At 43.5% G+C, this 22,143-nt stretch overlaps 1 protein-coding gene and 1 long non-coding RNA gene across 3 annotated transcripts in view; both read right to left on the bottom strand.

Moving 5' to 3' along the window:
* Positions 1-1,918: 1,918 nt before the first annotated feature.
* SCNN1D (sodium channel epithelial 1 subunit delta) lies at positions 1,919-14,258 on the bottom strand (the record flags this gene model as incomplete). The annotated part of the gene is made up of 10 exons (XM_083375636.1): positions 1,919-2,332; positions 2,438-2,513; positions 4,145-4,223; positions 5,180-5,273; positions 5,608-5,706; positions 6,411-6,574; positions 8,496-8,599; positions 11,004-11,197; positions 13,149-13,362; positions 14,086-14,258. The coding sequence occupies 10 exons, from the start codon at positions 14,256-14,258 to the stop codon at positions 1,919-1,921; spliced, it is 1,611 nt and encodes a 536-aa protein (XP_083231762.1).
* Positions 14,259-18,054: 3,796 nt separating this feature from the next.
* Positions 18,055-22,143, bottom strand: part of LOC310647894 — a 44,564-nt gene continuing 40,475 nt past the window's right edge. The window contains exons 5-6 of one of the 2 annotated variants that reach the window (XR_014493978.1): positions 20,543-20,593; positions 18,115-18,169 (exon numbers count right to left, since the gene is read on the bottom strand). This is a non-coding gene — a long non-coding RNA (uncharacterized lncRNA). Of the gene's footprint in view, positions 18,175-20,542; positions 20,594-22,143 lie in introns of both variants that reach the window. The other variant, XR_014493977.1, reaches the window with a different exon arrangement.

Genomic DNA, 22,143 nt, shown 5'->3' with positions numbered 1-22,143 from the left:
AGGAGAGAAAGGGAACACTGACTATGACAGGTTCCTTATGACACAACCCTACCTAGGCTGATGCAGAGAAGTCTGTTCATCCCTTGCCGTCAAAGAGAGTTTTCATACCTGAGCTTAACACACCTCTGCCTGCCAGAGATTTGGGGAAAGGGGGGGGTTGTTTGAAAATACTGACTTTCCAGAACTACTGGGTTGGTTGCAGTTGGAAAAGGAGATTGGCTTGCTCTAGTACAAGGTGTCTCATGCTCCTTGATCATCTTTCTAGAAGGTGTGTTGGTTTCAATTGCCATTAGTCCCTGCAAATGAGACCAAGGCGGGGTGTCTCTGTTCAGACTGTCAGCTATGCTACATTGCAAACTGTTTCATCGCATTCTTCTTCTACTCACTTTTCTGTCTATTTTCTGACTATTTTCCCATCAACAGTCATTCTTTGTTCTTTGTCTCCTCTCCTCAACTGGTTGTGGTTTTTTTTTGAACTCCTATTCTTGGAGATTCCCTCTTGTCCATGAATGGTGCCATTTTGGCTTTGTTCAGAATCAGAAGTTAGAGAACATGAATTTCACAGAACGTCTCCACATATGTATCAGTTGGGTACTTGACATGGCTGGATGAGTTAAGGTATTAACTTGCTTTGCCTAGCAACATGTGAACGGGAGCGATCAAATGGATCCTCTCAATATAATTTCTGTTTGAGCCTCCAGCAGCGGAATTTAATAGCATATCCCCAATTCTCTGTTTTCTGTCTAAGGGAAAAGCTTCCTTAGTTCCAGATCCAACACTGCCATGCCAAAGCTACCTCTGCTGAGAGTTGACAAACGTTCTACCACTTACATTTTGCTTGCAGAAATTCTTATTTCTTTCTAGTCTGATCTAAAAATAAACTTGCTGAGGTTAGCCATAATTGGCAAAAGTGACCACTGAAATGTACTCCGGGCGGGAGATCATATTCAACCAATCTGAAGGCTTGTTATTGCCAGCGAATCACCAAAATGCAGTGGCATGCAGCTATTTTCCTTCCTTGCCCTAGGGCTTGACCTATACTCAAGTTTCAGAAAAAGGCTAAATTTTTGACACCGGCTGTCTCGCATTGTGATAACTATGGTTTTGTGCCTTTGCCTGTTTAACTTAGGGAACATTGAACTTCACATTTTAAAAGAGGAACAAAACATCAACAGCACCCAACATAGATTTTATAGGTCAACTCAAGCACGAAAAGTCCTTTCGCTCAAACGAAGAGCACAGATGACTGTTATCACATCCTCCCGAGATCCCGGACATGTTGATAATGCAGACAATACAGAACGTTTCCTTGTAAATGTCCGCTTAGAGGCATTTTTTTTAAAAAAAATTATGGAAGTGGTTTAACATTTAACCTGAGCAACTCTGAAATGTTGAGGATCCAATTTTTTCTAGTCAAGGGTGCCCAGCTGAATATGGTTTGCTTAGGATAGCTTCAAGTCAAAACTAAGTCTCCCACTGCCCCAGCTCACAAAAAGTAGACTTCTCAAAACAACACAGTGCATTATTTTCAAAAGAGGCTGCGGAACAGCTCAAAATAAAACCGATTATCCATAGGACAAATATGGCAACAGAAGTAACAGAATGAAGAAACATTTTCAAGTCAATCCAGGAATTCATCAGCATGCAGTGTCAACTGCCTAGTCCGTGGGAAAAGAGGAGGGCAGAGTGTTGACCTCCATGACCTAGCTTATGGGGGAAGTCACTGACCTGCCCCAGCACCACCTGAAAAACCTGAAAAAGGGAAGTCACAAATGCCACCACCTGCTGAATGCCCAATCCCGTGGGTCCTATCCTTTTGGCTTTGACATTTCCGAGCGTGGGGAATTCACCCCTTCCTTTGCAGGCTCCATTTTCCTCCGTCCTTTGGAAATGGCTTCGTGAATCTCTTCCAATGCCGTTAACTCTTGGGATCCTGGCATGTCCCTTGGTCTTCTTGGTGCTTAAATCTGTGAAGAACCACGTGCGGATACAGTTCCGGCATCTGATATTTGCTATATTTGGAATAGGGAGGGAGTCCCTCATCGTGGACGAAGGACGGATTCTCATGGCTGGCCTGAGATTTCTCTGTATCTTGGGCCGTGGCCAAACCTTCTTCAATGCAGCGGTATTTCTCCAAAGTCAAACTCACGCTTGGCACCTTAGGGGGACTTGACACCTTGTGTCTTCTCTTAGCTGTCAGCCGCCGATAGAAGAAAATGAGAGATAAGATGGTGACATCTACAAGGAACTCAAACATCTCGACCACCGAGAGTACAGAAGATCCAAACCAAAGGCTCCACTGGCTTCCCATGTTTGACATCACCAGGGTCACCTAATCCCAAATAAAATATTAACCGTACAGTTAGTTGCTTCAAACATTGTTCTCTTCCTGGCATAAAGTGTACATATGAAAGGGGAATCTCTCCTCCCAACTTACATTATATTCTGGAGATTCATCCCAAGAGTAGTAATCTAATTGCTCATAGAAAATATTCACCTTGGCAATATCCTTGCTGAAACGGAGGAGGGGGAAAAAATGTGAGCAAACCAAATTTCTCTAGCACAAAAGTTTCTCCTTGAATCTGTATTTCATTAAAAAAAAACCTGATTAAAAATAGAAAAAAATTCAAGAAAACTCTTGTTCTTCCTATCGGGAAAAAGCAAGCCAGCCAGCCAGCCACACACCGTCCGCAAAAGAAGCGTAGGATTTCTCCAACCCAAGAACAAGAATATCCTGTAACTCACTTGTTCGTTGTGCTGATGTTGTACCTGTTGTCTGCCTGCAGCGCTCTGTGAATCCATGTCTGGAATAGAATCGCAGGGACTAAAATTATTTCCTCCCCTTTTCTCCCCAGGAGAAAGTCTGATGAAGAGTGACTGGCCCAAAGTCATCCAGGGACCTTTGGTGGGCTTTGCAAAAAAAAATAAAAATCTTTTTCTGGCTTGGTTGGACTGCAGCTCAACTGGCAGAGCTTCCACGTTGCAGTTTGCCAGGCTGCAGCTCCCCACGGGGTGGGATGGTTTGCTGCAATTCTTATCTCGCGGTTCTGCCACCTGAACTCGGAGTCTGTAGTGGCTTTAGTGTCTTAAGTCTGCCTTACCTCACCACTTTTCGCTATTTTATCTGTTTCATAACCCCAGTTTTTTGTTTTAAACCTATTTGGCTTGACCTTCTGTACTTGCGTATGGATGTATATATGTATGTATACACACGTCTCTTGTGTGTGAATTGTTATCCCTGAAAGGTGTCCCATAAAATATGATCCTTATCCTATCTGGAGTTATTGATAACTCAGGGAGTGCTCTGTCTGTACTTAGCCTTCCAAGATCCAGGAGGAGGATGGACAGCTTCCAAATTCTTTCAAGAAATGTGGGATGGAAGCAGTGCTATGGGAGTATCTTTGTTATGTTGTCCGCAGTAAGTCATTACTACTTTTTCCCCTGACCCCGTTCTGTGCAAAACAACAACAACAACAACTTTGCTTTACCTCAGATTTAGTTGATGGCCAGTTAGCGTATCCCGCGGAGAGCTTATACCATGTTTCCCTGCCAATGACATAGAGTTTGCTGTTAATTCCATACCGACCGAGCAAGTTTGCATTCATATTTACCTCAAATATTTTGCAATATTGTCAAGTCCTCCCCAAAGATTTGGCTTGACAATATTGTAATTTTATAAGATGATTAAAAAAAAGATCTGGGCATACAAATCTTTGTCAAACATCTGTATGTGTGGGGTTTTTTAAAAATCTTTTTAAATCACATCTGTGGCAACCAATACATTTATTTCTGAACATCTTGCTTAGTTCCTCATTTACCTCCTCCTCCCACTACATCGAGGCTCTTCCACCTTCTTTAATGAGAATTTTTCCCCCAAGCATCTTGCAAAATGCTACTCCTTTTTAAAAGGAGGGTCTCTCATTTGTGGGATCTGGGGGAAGTTACTGGTCAATCAGTGCCCTGCACAGCTGCTGGAAGCTAACAGAATATGTTCCTGAGGCTGGAAAGGCAGCTCAGTGAAAATTCAAGTCTGCAGCAGCTTACATGGCTACATGCAGCCTTGGAGGATTTAAGCACGGAAGGAGATGAGATTTCACGGGACAGGCCGAAAACCTGCTGTCAGTCAATCACTTCTGCTACTCACTTGCATAGCTTGGGGCACTCGCTAAAGCAGATTAAATGGTGGTCGGTGAGCTTTTTGTACAGCAAATAGAAGCAGTGACCTGGGGAAGAGAAGAATGGGGTTAATGGAAGGCAACCGCCGCAGGTAAATTGTAGCTGGGAATTCGCCCAAGTTGGAAGATCTCAAAGGGGCTTCGAGAAAGCCACGTTTCCTGTTTCCAGATGAATGCAGCTGGACTGTCACTTCCTATTTACAGCTGAGCAACGTCCCTGTTTCCAACTGAATAATGTCGGATCAGGCTGCTGTCCAAGTGCTAAATGTGAGCGGGGAATTTAGGCTGCCTTATCCTCAGCGAGACTTTGAAAAGAGAGATTACGGAATAGGCAGCTGCCCTCTGGCAGCTCTAAGGACAAAGCAAAGATTACCCCCCCTCCTTTCCCCCCCCAAGTATTAAGCCCACGTCAGTTTCGCAGTAAATGCACCAGCCCTTTGAGAAAGTCCAAGAACAGAGGGACCAAAACTACGAGTACTAACGCTACCTTTACTGTAAGGTTACAGTAATGCAAGCTTGCAGGTCTGTTGCCTTTATGTTTCTGAGAAAGAGGGAGAGTTCTTTCTGAGATGTTTCCTCCACCCCATTCCCTCTGTGGGCTGCGATAACTCTTTTCAGGCTGTTTCCTTCCGTCTCCCAAGGTTGTTCTCACAGGCCATTACGGAATGGGACCATAGTGGCCAAATAAACAGGACTTGAACTGGGGGGGGGGGGAAACAAATGATAAAAGAAAATGTCCTCCCTTGTCAAACTGTGCTGCACCTTTGTAAAACAAAAGATGGTTATTGAAGCCCTTAAAATCTATAACTTGAGGACTCGTTTTTGGCGTTGGGGGTGCACAAAGAAAAGACAGTTGCAAAACGGTAGCAGAGGCAACATGCCTATCTCCCCACCCCGATAGAGACTGACTAATATAGAGTGAAGCAAGACCCTCAGCCCGTTTAGAGAGAAAGCTGTGAAGGAGACCAGCCAGACCGATTTCCTTGTCAATCGTGACTCCTTACCCCAGGCGGGATGTTTATTGTAGTTGCAATACTCGGCTCCCGAAGGCAGTGGGTAAAAATAATATCCGCAGCCACACTTCTGAACCATGTGATGCTGGAAGCAAGAGTGCAAACAGGCCTGCAAGACGGTGAAATGGCAATGTTGGTGGGAGAGCAGATCAAAAGAAGAGCTGACCAGACAAATTAATGGATAAATTCCGTAATGACTGTATTTGGTCTCCGGTATTGGAAACTGTAAACTGATCATGATCACCTGCTAAGGTGTTCAGTGACTAAAAGGATGCAGCCATCTCTGCACTTTCCAAGAGAAATTCTTGGAATCCTGGACTTCTTTTCTTGGTCATAACCTTGGGCCAGGGTCAACGGAGATGGCCAGGATTCAAAGATGAGACATGAACAGATAAATGAGGACCACGGCCTCTTCATACCTGCAGTGTATATGTGCTGTTGTAGAGTAACTTGATGTTGACATCGTCCCCATTATTGGTACATAGGCCGTATTTCCCACCCAAGCGGGACACCTCATCCTATGCCATTGGAAGAGAAAAACAGTATTTTATTGCAATATTCAGATGTCTCCAAACCCGGCTGCTAATAATGCTTACTACTGTCTGGACTAGGTTGAAATATTTTCCCTACGTGTCTATTTGGGAATAGGCTTAATTCACTTGCCGTGGCTGGTTGTTTGAGAGAGTTTGTACGCATAGAGAACAGTCTAAAACCTTTATGGTTAATGGGGTTCCTCAGAGCCAACACTGAACTGTACAGGTAGTCCTCGACTCACGGCCATTCATTTAGTGACCATCTGAAGTCACAACAGCACTGTTTTTCACGCTTACAACGGTTGAAGAGTCCCCATGGTCACACGATCAGAATTCAGACGCTTGGCAACTGGCCTGTATTTATGACAGTTGCAGTGTCCCTGGGGGTCGGCGTGTTCCCCTTTTGTGAACTTCTGACAAGCAAAGTCAGAAGGGGAAGCCAGATTCCCTGAACAACCATGTTACTAACTTAACAACGGGAGCAGTTCACTTAATAACTACGGCTAGAAAGGTCGCAGAATGGGACAAAACTCACTTAACAACCGTTTTGCTTAGCAATAGAAGCTTAGGGCTGCATTGCCGTCCAAAGTAGAGGACTTCCTGCAAGTCACCTGCCAGGCCTCTTAAGAGACATCAGAATCCCCCTGCCAGCATTTCCAGCTCTTGAAAGTCGCCTTTGAGAGACCCACCTGTTTGATTCCAATGGTACTTTCGATCCCGGGCCGGATATCAAAGCCTTCGTGCTCTAAAAAGGGGGTTTGGTTGTGCCTGTGAATCATGACTTTCACGCCCGCCGTGGTGGACAGCAAAGGGATGTGGTCTTTTTGATCCACTTTGAGAATAAGAGATAGGCCTGTATTGGGAAGCAGGGAGGGAGGGAGGGAAGGAGAAACAGGACGACATTTTAAAATCAGGATTCAGCGAAAGAGGGCAAGGTTTGTTTCCATCCTGCTCAGAGTCAGTGCTTCAGGTGAGGAGGCTGATAGAAACCAATTCTTCCCCGCACATGGCTTGCCTCTGGTGTTGTGATTGGCAAGCCTGGGAGAACGCTGGCTGTGTGGGTTGTGTTTCGCTTGTGAATTATTCACTGTGGCTCTGCAGCCACCCATGTGAATAGAGGAAGGATTATCTGCCTTGAGGAATATGCAACGGTGGAGCTGCACGTGCGTCTATGTTTCCTGTACAGATCGAGGAAGTTCAGTCTTCAAATAGATTAAGGATCTGGGCAAATGTTTGTGCCCATTTAGCGCAATTTGTACCGTCCACACATTTACAGGGACTGAAATGTTATAAATCTCCAATGCCCTTTTCTGGCCACGTCTATATTAATATGGCAGATCTCTAACCGGATGTTTTGGCCTCCCCAAATTCTGAGTTTTTATTTTTGGCCATGCATGGAACTCTTTGGTGGTGACATTAGATTGTGCAAGTTGAACCCTGTTCCTCCTTTGGCTTTTAATGTTTCCTTTTTAGTTTCCCTGACCTGCCTCCCTTATTATTATTGCTGGCGCTGTACATAACAAGTACATCTTTTATTGTTTTATGCTCACTCAGGATCGTGTGCTCCACTTTATTGCCTTTTTAAAAAACTATATTCTCACGAATTCTACTGTGCATCTTCTGTCAATCTGCAAAGACAATACAGCGTTGTTTTTCTAGGACAATAGCTCTGAAAGCCTCAGGGAGATTTAACGCCCGATTTACATCGAAATGGAAAAATCTCTTGTGACTCACCCGATCGTCTTTCTTCAGATCTCTCTAGAGTAACACATTAGTTCTAAAAACAGTGTTAGCATCTGCTGTCTGCCTGTTTAAACACATCCTGTCTCTTAGGGCTGCTGTGCTCAGAGCAACCTGTATCTCTAGCATTGTGATTCCCCAAATAGCTGCCCACTTCTGTGGCACTGTTTTCATTGTTATCCACCCTGCCCTCCAGGTCTTTTCTCATTGTCTCTCACTTTCTCTGTTGTTGTTTTTTTATCATGAAGGTGACATGAGGTCATGAGATCCTGCTGCTCCACACTTACTAAAATCAGTCCATTTTTAGTGAGTGTGTGTGTGTGTGTGTGTGTGTGTGTGTGTATGTGTGTGTAGGAATGGTTTTCATCAGCTAGAAAGAATCTGCTTTCTGCCAGGAAGTTTGGGCATTATGCCTGGATATTTTTTGAAAAGACCACCTTCCCCCCACAATTCAGTTCTAAACTGAGTTTTACTATTAACCTTGGCTAACCCTTGGCTAACTCAGAAGTGAAGGAAATATGTGTCTGTTGAGAGCAGTGTTTCTCAACCTTTCAATTCCCAGGAATCCACGCTGGCTGGGGAATTCTGGGAGATACATCTGCACGTCTTAATACTTGCCAAGGTTGGTGTGACACCGGATTACAGCGTGGATCGGAAACAAGGCAATGCTAGAAATGGGAGCTACTCTTGGAAGTTAGAAAAGCATCCCAGAGAAGGTGATTGTAAACCACTTCCATAATAACCCTGCCAAGAAAACTGCATCAACCTGTTGTTAAGCTTATCTTGATTTGAAGGAAACACTTCTTTTTTTTTTTTAGAAAAGAGCTGTTGAGATCAACGTAGGAGTCTCGTCCTGCATTTAAAAGTCTAAGAACCTAAAGATGCTATCTTGTTTTTTTTTTCCTGCAGTGGCCAATCAAATCCTGCAAACAGAAAATTAAGAGGGCACTGAGCAGCGACACCCAACTCCTGGCATTTCGGTCCAATTTTGCAAAAAAATTTGGATTAATTTGCTTTTTGGATCAAGTACATACCGTAAACGATTCCTGGCTTAAAAGCTTTCCAGAACTTGTCGGTTCCATTCTTGTTCAGGGTGAAGCAGCTTCCGTAGACAGGGTGGTGAAAATGTTCGTGATCGCTGTTGGGAAAAGACATCATGAAGAAAAGGAAAAAAAAAATGAAAATGGCAGCAGGATAAATTTGAACTAAGCACTTACTGGGTCTGGGTCTGGTTAACAGTGAACCCGTTTGCTCCAAATTTGGAAGGGTTTTATGTTCCACGTGTTCTGGTTGCGATATATAAACCGAAGTTCTCCAACCTTTCCAGCTTTGCAGACGGAGGGGGGGGGGAGAGGAAGAGGGTGGGAGGGGGTGGTTCCATGTGAGTGGTGGGCAAGTGCACATACGCGCAGCTGCATTTGCACAAGCAGCGGGCACGAGTGCCTGCCGCTCATGCAAATGGAGCTTGCACACTCGCCGCTTCTGGGGCTGTGGTCGAGACCCGGGGGTTTGGGACCCCTGCTGTAAACAAATCTTTTTTTCATAGACGATTGTCTCACCTCCTATACGCCCTGCAGCAATATATAGGTAGGCTGGGCTAGGAAAGCCACGGGGCCCCCAGTCACCCAGGGATCTCCATAATCAAATCAGTTAAATTGGTCCCTCGTGTCCAAATCCAAGACTTTAATACACTACAGTGGTTTCTCCAGGATGTCTTCTGAGAGATTTTTAAAAAAACATGTATCTTTCTATAGCAGTAAGATTCAATTTAATCTAAATCTTGTGGAGACCTTGTGCAATCTGTTATATTTACACCTGCTCTGTGGATTGAGTAAAGTTCACATCTGGCAATTCCTCAGCATATCCAAGCGTTTGTGAATTTCTTAGGTTTCGTCTGGATAAGCCTAAGACAAATGTTTGCTTAGCTAACATGCTGATAGCGTGATGGTTTTGCTTCTTGCAGTCTGTTCCTTTGTATATAATTTCAAAACAGAGGTTGTCATTTCCTGCTTTGGCTCCACCAAAAAGGGGTGGGGTGGGGGGAAACCCTAGGAAAGGTGATACTGTGTACATGGAGACATGATGAGGGTCAAAAGCCACCCCTGCGGGGTACTCCAGCCTAGTGTAATCAAAGAGCTGGCACAAAGGGAAAGGTTTTCTGAAAATTCAAATGCTGGTAGGCAAAAGGTCCTAGGCTGATAATATGCCAACAGTGATTGTTTGCTCCATCAAATTGTGCCTTCTGAAGTTTAAAGGTGTCATTAATCTGGAAGAGTTAAAGGATTGGTCAAAATCTTGCTTAGCGCGGAGATGCATATATTTCAAAGTTTGTGGACAGAATGGAAAAGTCTCGGGTGCGATCCCTGGGAAGACTCTTTAAAAAATGGTTAGCAAACTTTGTCACATTGCATGGGCTAATTTATCCCAATCGGGGTCTCCAAACTTGGCAACTTTAAGACGCGTGGACTTCAACTCCCAGAATTCCTCAGCCAGCCATCTGAGGAAGTGCCTCGGTTTTCTGGGCTGAAGGCCACACGTGAGCTCTGAGGAACATGATGGTATTGCCTACATTGTAAGAAGGAACAGGTGGAGCCAGGAGAAAGGTAAACCTGGATTGCACCAATGCCTATTCTGAGTTACAAGGGACATGCTGTTCACCTGATTACTCCCCTAGCGTGCCGTTGAGCGTTTCCCCTTTAAGACAGGTTAAACATTAAAACTTGGTATCTATAGATATCTCAAATAAATAAGAGAAGACTGAGAAGAACGAGGCAAGAGGGAAAGAAACCCCAAACCAATCAATTTGTCCATCCCGGTGTGTGTTGTTCCAGTGGTACAAAGTGAAACCTATCCCTTATTTGTGCAATCCGACTAGCTTTGGGCTGGGTGGCTTCGCAACAGGGCAAAAGGGTCAGCAGAGGTAGAAAACCTACCTTTGGGCCTTTTTCCATGTCCAGCTGAGTTGCAAAGCCCCTGCAACGTCCTCAGGACAATGTTCTGGGCAAGTGTCAGGAGAGGTTATTTAACCAGGTGTGGGCAGGTTTACACTGGTTTTATCAGATTGTTCTCGACACACCGCTACTACGGTATATGGAAGGCGAATGTGAGCAGGCGAGCGTTGGGCGGCGCCCGGAACAGCTTTAGTTTTCCCTTTACCTCAAGAGACATAGGAAGCAGATGGGAGTCTGGAGCAATGCCAGGGTTGTCTCCCCTTCAATGCCCTGGATTTCCCCCCCCCCCAAAGGAGAAAGCTGTCAACGTCCTGTTATGGGAACTTCAGAAGGTGCCTGTGAAATTGGTGACTGAAATAAGCGAGGCGCGCTTGACAAGTGGGGTTAGAAGGGAAGACACAAAGGGATCCAGCGGTTGTTTTGAGAACAATCCATTTCGTGATCTGTGTTCATTTCCAAAGCGGGGTGGGGTGGGTGGGGGTCAGCATGTTAAGAAACTTTCATGGTTTGCCTGGCTTTGCTTTCACTTCCCGATTTCTTCTCCTCCATACACCCCACCCCCACCCCGTAGCAGATGCAGACCTTAATTACCTAGTTCGGCACGGCTGCCCGTCGTATTGGCAAGAGTAGATCAAGTTTTTGATGTGACCATCATATTGAGACATTTTGATGATGGACGGGATCTGTGACATGATGTTCATGTAGTGGAAACTGTACCACTCTTGGATGGCGTCCACTCCAGAAATGTAGACCTTGTTGTAGCAGTTTCCACCCGTTATGTTGCACTTGGGAACAAAAAGAAAAGGATAAAGGATGTTCGGATTCTAAGAAACTATGATATAGAGACAATCCTTGGCTTATGGCCAGAATGGAACCCAAAATTTCTGCTGCTAAGCGAGAGAGTTGTTAAGTGGGTTTTGCCTCGTCTTACGAGCTTTCCTGACATGGTTGTTAAGGGAAACTCTGCTAAGTTAGCAACACGGTTGTTGATTGAATCTGGCCTCCCCATTGACTTTGCTTGTCAGAAGGTCGCAAAAGGGGATCCTGGGGCCCCCAGGACACCGCAGATATCATAAAGACGAGTCAGTTTGCCAAGCGTCTGAATTTTGATTATGCGACCGTAGGGATGCTGCGACGGTTGTTAAGTCTGAAAAAATGGTCATAAGTCCCTTTTTTCAGCGCCACTGTAAATTCTAATGGTCGCTAAGTGAACTGTTGTGTAAGTTGAGGACTACCTGGACAAGGTTGTTACTTCTAGAGAGCTGCTTTCTTGGGCACTGCTTCCTACGATAAGAACCCACAAACAGGAGACAAGGGACAATTGTCACGTGTCTAGCGGATTAGCTGTCCCTCTGAACCTTGATTATTCTGGTCTAGCTTTTCTCACGTTTAGTAGACATTATTTCCTGTGCCTGAGAGAGAAGAGAGGGACCAGGGTAGGAGTCGACCTTTAAAAGTAGTCAGAAAACCTCTCTGTTTCCCCCCCCCTCCCCGCTGGCTTTTAAATGACTTCTGCTGGGAGATATTTCTAAATTTCTCCCAGCTATTTGTGCAAAATCCAGGAAGAGAGTTTGACACCCTGCTGCTGCTGCTAGCATGATGTTGACATTAGATTCATACGTGTATATGGACCCCCGTAACCACGCATGAATCTTGAATCCCTATGTCAAGACACCATGGGATCTGCTCGCTCAGCCGGGATCTCATGAGCTGTCCCCATGGAAGCTCTGAGCAATACTGCTTGTGTTCCCTAAGCTATTCTTAATTGCCAGGTTTGTTGCTGCGGTTTAGCAATAACACAGGCCTTAAGCCCATGATTATTATTTATTTTACAGGTAAAAAAGAAGCGATGCTATTGTGGGAGAGGCAAGAACTGATCCGGGGGAAGTGAGCCTTGTCCTGGACTGAGTCATTTTTTTAATTTTTTTTAAAAAAAGCTCCCTCTTTCATCACTATAATTCTACGCTAATAAAAGCTTGCCTCACTTCCCTGCCTCACATCTGATGTCTTGGGCTTTCTATCACTCCCAAGAGAGAAGCTGTCTCACCCTGGGGTTATCTCCTTGTGATTAAGAGTTATCTAATCAGCGAATTAAGAAACTTAGGGAAGGTAGCAAGGTTATTGGGCAAAAGTTGTTTCTCTTTTCCAGATCACTGCGCTGTGAATACAGGTAGTCCTCGACTTACGACGGTTCGTTCAGTGACCCTTCCAAGTTACAACGCATTGAAAAATGCAGCTAAGGACCATTTTTCGCCCTGACACCCTTGGCAGCATCCCCCAGGCGATCAAAATTCAGATGCTTGGCAACTGGCTCACACCTACGACCGTTGCTGGGTTCCCGAGGTCAGGTGATCGTCCCCTTTTGCGACCGCTTTGACCAGCAAAATCAACGGGGAAGCCAGATTTCACTTAGCAACCAACCGGGTTACGAACCTATCAACTGCAGGGGGTTCAGTTAACAGGTGTGGCAAGAAGAGTCATAAAATGGGGCAAAGCTTCCTTAACAAACGTCTCACTTAAGAGAAATTGTGGGCTCAACTGTGCTCGTAGGTCAAGGACTACCTGTACTAAATGTTAAGTTCTCGTCGGTCTCTTGTTTAGAGGATCACACACACACACACACACACACACACAAATTGTCTCCATTGAGAATCCTTCAGACTCTAAATTTGATGCAAGTAGTCAATAAAGGAAGGCGTTACAAATGGGGGTGGGGGAAGGAGGTGTTTCCCTTACCAGCCGAAAACCCACTTTTCCACCCATCTTCACTAGGGCGATGTTACGATCCAGATGAAACTTGGAGCTGTTCTGCTTGCCAGAATTCTCTTCTGAAAAGTCGACAGTGACATCTTCTAGAGTGCTCTTAGGAATGTGGAAGCCGTATAAATTGTACAGGGTTTCCCTCGCTAGGTTATCCAGCTTAGCTAAGTCTTGATTGACTGGGCTGATCCTGGGAAGATGGTAGACAATGACAAAGGATGTTAAAAAGCCAGTGGGAAAAAAAAAAGTCCGAGATCTTGTTTGGGAGGAAATGTTATCCTATTCCCTAAACACTATCGTATGCTTGGGTTATGCTAATCATCCCATTAATTAAGTTTGATTAATCTCCAGGAACCTTTGCGTTCACAGTCAACAATCCTCAAGGACCTCAGCCAGAGCTAAAAATCAGTTCGGCTGTCTAGAGCCGTAATACTGGCCTCATTACTCTCTGGTCCCTGATTGGCTACGACACCCGTGTAAACTGATTGATTCGGGTTTTTTTCTTTCAATCTGTAAGCTGCTTCAGTTCTCCAAGTGACGATAAAAGAGGAACACTATATAAAGACTAGAACCAGGTGGAAACAGTGAAAACAACAACAGTATGGATTATAAGTCAGAGCAGGAAGCACCAAGTACTAAAGAATAATATTATCCTTGGAACCAGTGCTTTTTTTGTAAAAAGAAAAAGGTGCCGGAACTCACACACGTCATAGAACCTGCCTTGCCTACCCTACAAGGTTCCATCCAAAAAAGGTGCCGGAACTCCGTTCTGAGCGTTCTATGACAAAAAAAGCCCTGCTTGGAAAACTATAAAAATTAAGGAGCTGTCATGGCGTAGGGAAACGACTTCGGTTCAATTTCCCAAAACTCAGAAGGGCTGAGGAGTGGGGGGTGGGGAGTGGGAAAAACTTACCTATAAGGATTCAAAGTGCAAAGGGTGACGGCAGGAAACATCTTTGGTTCCGAATGAACCGACATTGACATGACGACGGGATAGGCCCAGTACTGGTTGAAGATCAGGGCAAACTGCCAGTAGAGTATAGCAAAGCTGGTTAAGAAGAGCAGAGCCCAGAACGCCGTCTTCATCTTGTTGCTGTTCGAGCAGACCAGGCGAATGGTGCCGTGGATTGTGGTGTTTAGGCAGAAGAACTCAAACAGGTCCTTGAAAGAGCTGTAGAATTCAATCAGGGCCGCGTCGTCCTCCTTTGCCTCCGCTTCTTTCGGCAAATCTTCCCCCATTCTGTAAACCTGGAACAGAAGTTTGGAATTCTCCATTAGGGCAACCATCAGAGGTAAATGCTCTCTTTCAGGGCTTTATAATCCATCGCTCCTCGTTCTCTATTCCCCCCACCACCAGCCTTCTTCAGGTTTGAGAATTCCCAAGCCGTGTGATTAATCCAGCGCCTGGAATCTATCTTCACGTCTGTAATAATTCCTCATTCTTACAAGCCTCAAATAGGTCTCCAGGTCCAATAATTGTCCAGAAGAAGGAGTGAGGAATTTAAATCACAGGATACAGCTTTCAGGAGTATCGTTCTGTTTCCCAGATTTCAACACTGACTGGTTACATGTGTCAGGACTAGTTATGAATTGCAAGTGTTCCACGGTAGATTGTTTTGGATTTTGAAAGACTTGTCAAATGTACAAAGGGAAAACAGCAGCAGTCTTAAGATGCAGCTGTTTCTTCACTCTTGGAACCTATGCTTAAAATCTGATTAGGCAATGTTTTTTTTTAATTTATCGTTTTAATATAATTTTTTTTTAAAAGCACTGACAGCTGAACTCTAAAGAATAAACACCTATTTCCAAGAAGTCCTAACAACTAAAAAAAACAAAACAACAGAGCAAAGTCTTTAAAAGACACTGCTCTCTGCTGGTTGCAATGCTTACTGGATATTACACTGGACAGAATAAGTAAAAATATTCATATACATATTTTCAAGGCTTTCCACAAAAAATGTTCCACATCAGGCAAATTTGGAAGTTCCAGACTTGTGGGATATAAGCTTTTTAGCTGATTGTTCTAAATAGCCGACAAGCAGGAATTTTCATGGCTACAGAAGCTTGAAGAAATGAAAAAGGGGAGAAACAGAAGAAGCTGCAGGAAATGAAAGGGACAAATATTTCCCTTTACAAATGTGTCTGTAGGAACTGTATTCCCGGAGGTGTTTGGCAGAAACATCTATATCAGGATGGCAGTTACTAAATTCATCTAATTTCCATCTGCAGTTATCATTCTTTCTATGCTGATAGCAAAACTGAAAAAAAAAACACCCCTTTTTTACAATGAATTCTTCGCAGAGAAGATCACTGTAATAAAATAATAAGTCGATATATTTGTCTTAAAGGGGGGGCGCGAGCAATATAGCCAAGAATTGACTATGTGTCTTCTGCCTGCAAAAGAGCCTTGGTGGAGCAGTGGGCTAATGCCTCCTTAAGTAACACCAGCTGCCTGCAATTAGTGCAGGTTCGCATCCCACCAGGCTCAAGGTTGACTCAGCCTTCCATCCTTCCGAGGTAGGTAAAATGAGGACCCAGATTGTTGGGGGCAATTAAGCTGACTTTGTAATAATGCCGCTTGGGTGTGTGTGTGTGTGAAAGCCCTAACAAGCAGGCATATACATAGAATGAAGGCTACTGCTAAGCTTGTAAGCCGCCCTGAGTCTTCGGAGAAGGGCGGGATATAAATGTTATAAAAATAAAAAATAAAATAAATAAATATTTTGTACAGCAGTTAGTTGGATCTGCACAAAATTAGCATCCTAACTCCACATTTGGATTTCACTATGGTTCTGCTTTCAAAATGTTTCAGGCGTCTGCTTTATTCACACGGTCTAAGAAATGTTCACCTTTTCAGTATTCAGAGGTTACTGTATATAAAATTCAAAATTCCGCTGCCTTAAACATAGAAACACCGTTTGATTTCTACTTTTTTCCTGTCCACTGATTATCTAAAGCCACTTACATTTCTGTTTTTCCTCAATAAGAAAGTTAAGTCGGATTCCAGGCAGAAAAGGAGTTATGTAATAGTTATATGATGCAAGCAATAGTTATACCAATGTCATCATCAGGTAAAAAAAAACCCCAAACAATTATTATTAACCATACTGATGATAACATTATGCCCATGACAAGTAGTTACTGAATCATCTTTGCATTTCCAACACCATGTTGCACAAAATACAGTGATTCAAAGCCAGATTCTGCACTCATTATCCAACACTGTGATTTCTGATGTAGTGAAATACTGTTTGAGGATTTGTGCTACTTCTGATCCACCCACCAAAATTCACTAGTTAGCAGGAAATGCCCTTGATGCCATCTGGGGAGATCATAGAAGTCCAACCTACTCGGTGAGGTGAAATCAAAGCATCACTGACACATGATTTGATGTACAGGTAGTCCTTAACTTAGAAAAGTTCATTTAGTGACAATTTGAATTTACAACAGCAATTTTAAAAAAGTGACTCATGACTGATTTTCAGACTTAACGACCGTTGCAATGTCGCCATGGTCATGTGTTCAAAATTTGGATGTTTGGCAAACTGGTTCGTATTTACGACAGCCGCAGTGTCCTGAGGCCATGTGATCCCCGTTTGCAACCTTCTGACAAGCAGTCAACGGAGAAGCCAGATTCACGTAACAGCGGTGTGACTAACTTGACTACGGCAGTTGTTCACTTAGCAAATGCGGTGAGAAAGGTCACATAATGGGGCAAAGCTCAGCTGACAACCCTCCTCTCACTTAGCAACAGAAAAATTCGGCTCAGTTGTGCTTGCAAGTCGAGAACAACTTGTGCAGGTCTAAATGACACATGCTAACGTTCTAGTACTCCAAGTATCTTTGGGTCAATCTTTTTCTCTCTGATCGCAGCGCAACACAACACCCCCCCCCCGTGCTGTTGTTTCTGGAGAAAGAGGAACAAGGAAGATGCACTTAAAACTGGGGAGAAAGGTCTGCGGTTCTATGGTCCAATCCTAGCCTTCTGGGCACTAGATCCTGGGTTCAGGTTCTGGCACCCCTGTTTGAAGACAGATAAGAGAGCATTTTGTGGGAGAGGGCCTGTCCCTGCTGCCCCTTGACCTAGGTATGTTTTATGAGGAGTTTTATGTCAGCTGTCATTCCAAAAATCATAGTCAGACAAAAGCAAAGTTGATGTAGGTGAGGAATTGTAGGTTAATATGATGGGAAAAGCTTGTATGTGGCAGAATCCACTCATTCCAAGCCCCTTGATTAAACGCGGGGTCGGTCCTTAATTATAGTTAACAGTGGAAGAAAAAAAAGTATCCTGAAGCCACACACTCCACATTACAATTAAGACTTGTTTCACTCTAGTTATATAGCAATTACAAATTTGTTTCAGGCACCAACGGCAGGGCCAGACAATAAATGCACAGGAAAGAGAGGAGAGGGGGAAAAAATACCTCTGTTTTGTGCACGCTTTCTTCTTTGCTGTCTCTAGGATTTTGCTGAGTGGAGTTGCCCAGAGCTGTGAGAAAGGCAGCTCCAGCTTTGGCCTGAAGCAGCTGGCAAAGTATCAGAACGGGATCCCGAAAGCGTTCCTTTATAACCACAGATAAGGCCTAGGAGCTGTCCAGCCTCACTATGCAAATTGGGACCATTGAGTCATCTTCCCAAGGGGCTGGAGTTTCTCAGCCTCCAGTCCATCAGCTTCTTTGCCTTTCCAAGGGAATCAGAAGTGATTGGACCAGAAAAGCCAGTTAGGAGGTTGGGGTGGGGTGGGGGGGAGAAGAGAGAGAGAAATGACAAATTTCACTTCACTGGAATGCTGATTGTTTGCTTGTGCTCCTTTTCAGAACTGCTTCTTCCTGGGTTCCAAATTCAAAGATGCTCTTTGACCGTCCAGTTTCCCATCTCTTCTCCTCACTTTAGATAATTTGGGTGTTTCTCCTGGTTTTTTAGAAGCTGTTAGGACTTTAGGCTGCTGTCGAGTCACTTCCTGAATCCTCCGCCGTCCAAAGGGGGACGTGGAAGAGCTGCTCTAGTATGAGAGAGGATATAATCAGAAATAAGGAGCATCTGCACGGTTAACAAAACCCGAATGTCTTACACATCTCCAATTTAAGCAACGTTTAGTCCTTTATTTCGTTTCCTCTCTCCCCCCCCCACCCGTCCCCAGGGTATATACCAGTGCCCAAGTGCGTAATAAAAGCACCCTGCAAAAAATCCTTACCCATATTCTATCAATTGCACTTCTTTTCTGAGAATGTAATCAACACACAGGAATATTTTTATTTATTAGATTTTCATCTTGCCTTTATTATTTTTATAAATAATCTGAGGTGGCAAATATACCTAATACACCTCCCTTCCTCCTATTTTGCCCGTAACAACCACTCTGTGAGGTGGGTTAGGCTAAGACACGGCGGTTGGCCCAAAGTCGCCAGGCCAGCTTTTATGTCCTCACAGTGTCTCTTGGTTTCTAGTCTTAATCACTGTACCAAACTGGCTTTTAGATACATGCATACAGACACATACAGATGTAAATACAGGAAACCCTGTGAAACAATGAGTAAAGCCTTGCAATGAGACTTCCAAAGTATATGAGGGATTCTTATGCACAATTATGCACACTTTATTTTCTTGAGATCAGGAGAGCCAGAAACGTATTTGTTAACAGATGGCATGTCTCAAGATTCTGGATGTGAATATTGCTAATCAGGGAATAGATCTGAATCCAAAGATGTAATCTTAAATATTTTACAGCGCCTATCTTACAGGTGAACCACTATTGCTGAAGTACCATTGTTCCCCTGGGCTATCGGCCCAACCTCTTCTGGCTTTTCGTTAGAAACTCCTTTTGCAGATAAGAAAACATCATGGTTACATACTTTCTACTTTATTGAACTGCCAGGGGAGGATTGGGTGAACCAGACAGGGCGGCACTTCAGCAATGCTGTCTGCTTAAACAACAGAACACAGATTTACCAAACAGTCCAACTGAACAGTTTCCTGAAAAATATTTAAAAATATAGGAGTCAGGAGTCCAGCTTTGTTACTGTTGGCAAAATCGTTGCAAAATTCTCTTGAACCTGTTGCAAGGCCTGGAACCTATTTCAAACTGGGTTCCACTTGGAGGACATAATCTTAACCTGAGATGTGACTAAAGCAGTACTAAGCCATTCCTCATCAAACAAAGTTACAGCAAGTTTTGGAATGCGTGGGAAATTTCTTCCTTGTAAAATCTCATACCCATTGATCTGATTTAATAGGCATAAGGAAATACCAGTAGTAGGTTAAGAAAAATGGCGCAGTTGGCACATTTCGAAACAGAGTGAGACAGACTGCGCCTTGCTGAATTAATGTACAATGCAAGCATTTATAAGATATAAATATGGCAAGACATGCATACGATACATCCAAATCTGTGACCGTGAGGGTGAGGCTAGTCCAAAAGTACAAATACTAAAAAAATGTCAATGAGATGTAGAAGCAGTTTTTACTATGCATCAGAGGAATTCATGAACGGATGTAGAAATGGAGCTGAACTAGGTTTGGCACAGAACAACTGAGAAACTAATGAAATTTAGAGAGAGGTACGTCGCCGGCAGGCAATTAAATTGTTCGTGCAAGAGAGCAACTGTACTTTTCAATGTAAACCAAGTGTCTGTGATGAAAGGGGATGCACAATATGTTGCTCGGTGTAATGTTGCTGTTCGGGATTCAGCCACCCCCATTTCGCCTCCCCACTCCCCATTCCCATTCCCATAAGCCACTGATGTAAATCTGCATATAGTTTTTTTTTTCTCTTCAAACTGCTTGGAGAGTTCCTCCCACCCCGAAAAGTTTTGGTGCTTTTGCTACATTTCGGGATATGCTTCCCTCTTGTGTGCGGTAGTTGTTTGGGCTAGAAAAGGAACAGCACACACTGCCTGGCCATTGGAAATGGGGAGAGTGAGGCTCTTAAGCTACCGTCTTCTCCTAAACCATGTGACTTTGACAACATTGCGTCACACCACGATACTGTTTAGTCCATGGTACCCTGGGATTTCTTCGGGCACAGGAAGTGGCCTTGTAACATGAATTCTGTGTGCTCAATGCCTCTCTCACCTTTGTGTCATAGGAAAGATCCAGCTTGTATATGTCATCTTACTGTTTGGAGCTGGTTGTACTAAGAGTGCAAAGGTTAGGTCAGTTACTTCATCTGCGAATCCAAAACAGGTTATCTCCCACTTCTACATTGACTAATTTTTTCCTTTGATGTAATAAGTGCTGTCTGCCCCTTGAGCAATACTAATTTTCCTCTTTGTATACTGTAACCTATTATTGCTACTTAGCCCTTGGGCAAGGCTAAGACTAATTCTACTTTTTGGAGAGAGAGAGAGAAAAAGAACACAATCTTCTCTAACCTGTTGGTATCTCTGTTCCAATCATTTGCAGACCAAGCAAAATGTTCCAGCCTAAAATAGAATTACAGAAAACCTAGCAAAGAAATTGGGGAAGTTTACACACGTGCTGTCTCTAGGGAAAAGAAAATTCTCAGTGTAATGTTTCGATGCCAAGATTTTCTCCTTACAGAGACTCGAAGGCAAGGGGAATAACTTACTTTTTTGTGAATTTAAAGATGAATGGATTTGGACGCTTAGAATCAAATCCTGTTGAATCTTCAGCTGTCCATTAGTTTTTTCAACTCAATTTTGAATCCAAAAGCATTCAAGGTTTTTGCATTATTTTAAAGAAATGCACTCAGACGAGTCCATAGTTTAAAAATGCTCATTTGGACATGTCCTTCAATGCCAACTTTCTTGGTGTTCATTGCTGGTGGGGAGGTATTTTGGTCTCCCCCCCCCCCTTTTTGACTTGTCTATTTGTTTCTTTTGCATAGTATGTAGATGTTGTTTATGTCTGTGTGTCTATTGATGGCCGATTGGTCAAAGTGCCAGGCTTCCAGGAATCCTCTAGCATTTTTTGGAATTGGCTTTGTCTCAGATGGTCACGATTTCCCAGTTGAAACTATGATTAATGCTGTCCACGTATTGTGAAATTAGAGCATTTTCTTTAGGTCTTCTGCCTGCTTGTTCTATGTAGCAGCTGTTGCAGTATACTGTATGTTGTAGAGGACTCCTGTTTTTTTTCTTCTAATAGTATACTTCTATTTAAATTAATTCCAAATGTGAAATAGTTCCATTGCTGAAATTCTTGTCATCCCTTTCTTGCTAAGGAGTATCGTAAAGAATTGCTCTTTGAAAAGAATCCTTTGCTTGGGCCTAAAACAAACACCATTCATTATTTCAGCACCCAAAAACTTACAGACAGGAAATCGACCTTTCTCTTGGGAATCATTCTGGTGCTGAAAATTATCTCCCAACGGGTATTTATTCAATTCCTTGATTAATCTGGATTTAGGGTTCCCTGCCTTGTTCCAGGTAGAAGCTCCTCCTGAGGGCATTGCATCCACGTGTAGCCGGTCTTCTTCTAAAACTTGCAATGGTTCTCTTTTCCAGACAAGGCCCATTCAATGAGGCTTCTAGAGATCCCGTCACAATCCTGTCACGCAGGGCTCCTGTTGGCGGTGTGTAATTTTGGCATCACATTGTCAGCAGTAAAGGCAGTTCCTGAATCAGTCCTGTGTTTAGGTTCACACAGTCCTCTAAGGAAGAAATTTACCAGGTGACCTCACAAGACACGAAGGCCCAGCAGTCAACTTCAGGCAAGACATCTTTTTTTTTAAAGAAACTCACATTCAGGTAGGTTTTATATATGTATTTAAAACACCTCTCTGGCATTTTTCATTTTTAAAACCCTGGAAGCAGAATAAGCCCCTGACTGTTTCCTTGGTTTATACGGAGTGAGACAAAGAGATTGGCAATTTTTTTTTAAAAAAAAAATTTTTTAAAAAAAAATCACAGGTGTTGAAAGATTATGATTCATCAAGATACTTTAATTCATTTTATGTTTCTGTGATGTTGTTCTAAGAATCATTCAGTATAGCATGACTAATGAATTAAAT

The sequence above is a fragment of the Vipera ursinii genome (assembly GCF_947247035.1).
Source record: "Vipera ursinii genome assembly, chromosome: 17".
NCBI lineage: Eukaryota > Metazoa > Chordata > Lepidosauria > Squamata > Viperidae > Vipera > Vipera ursinii.
The sequence above is the reverse complement of the archived record's forward strand: the minus strand, read 5'-3'. Positions and strand labels throughout refer to the sequence as shown.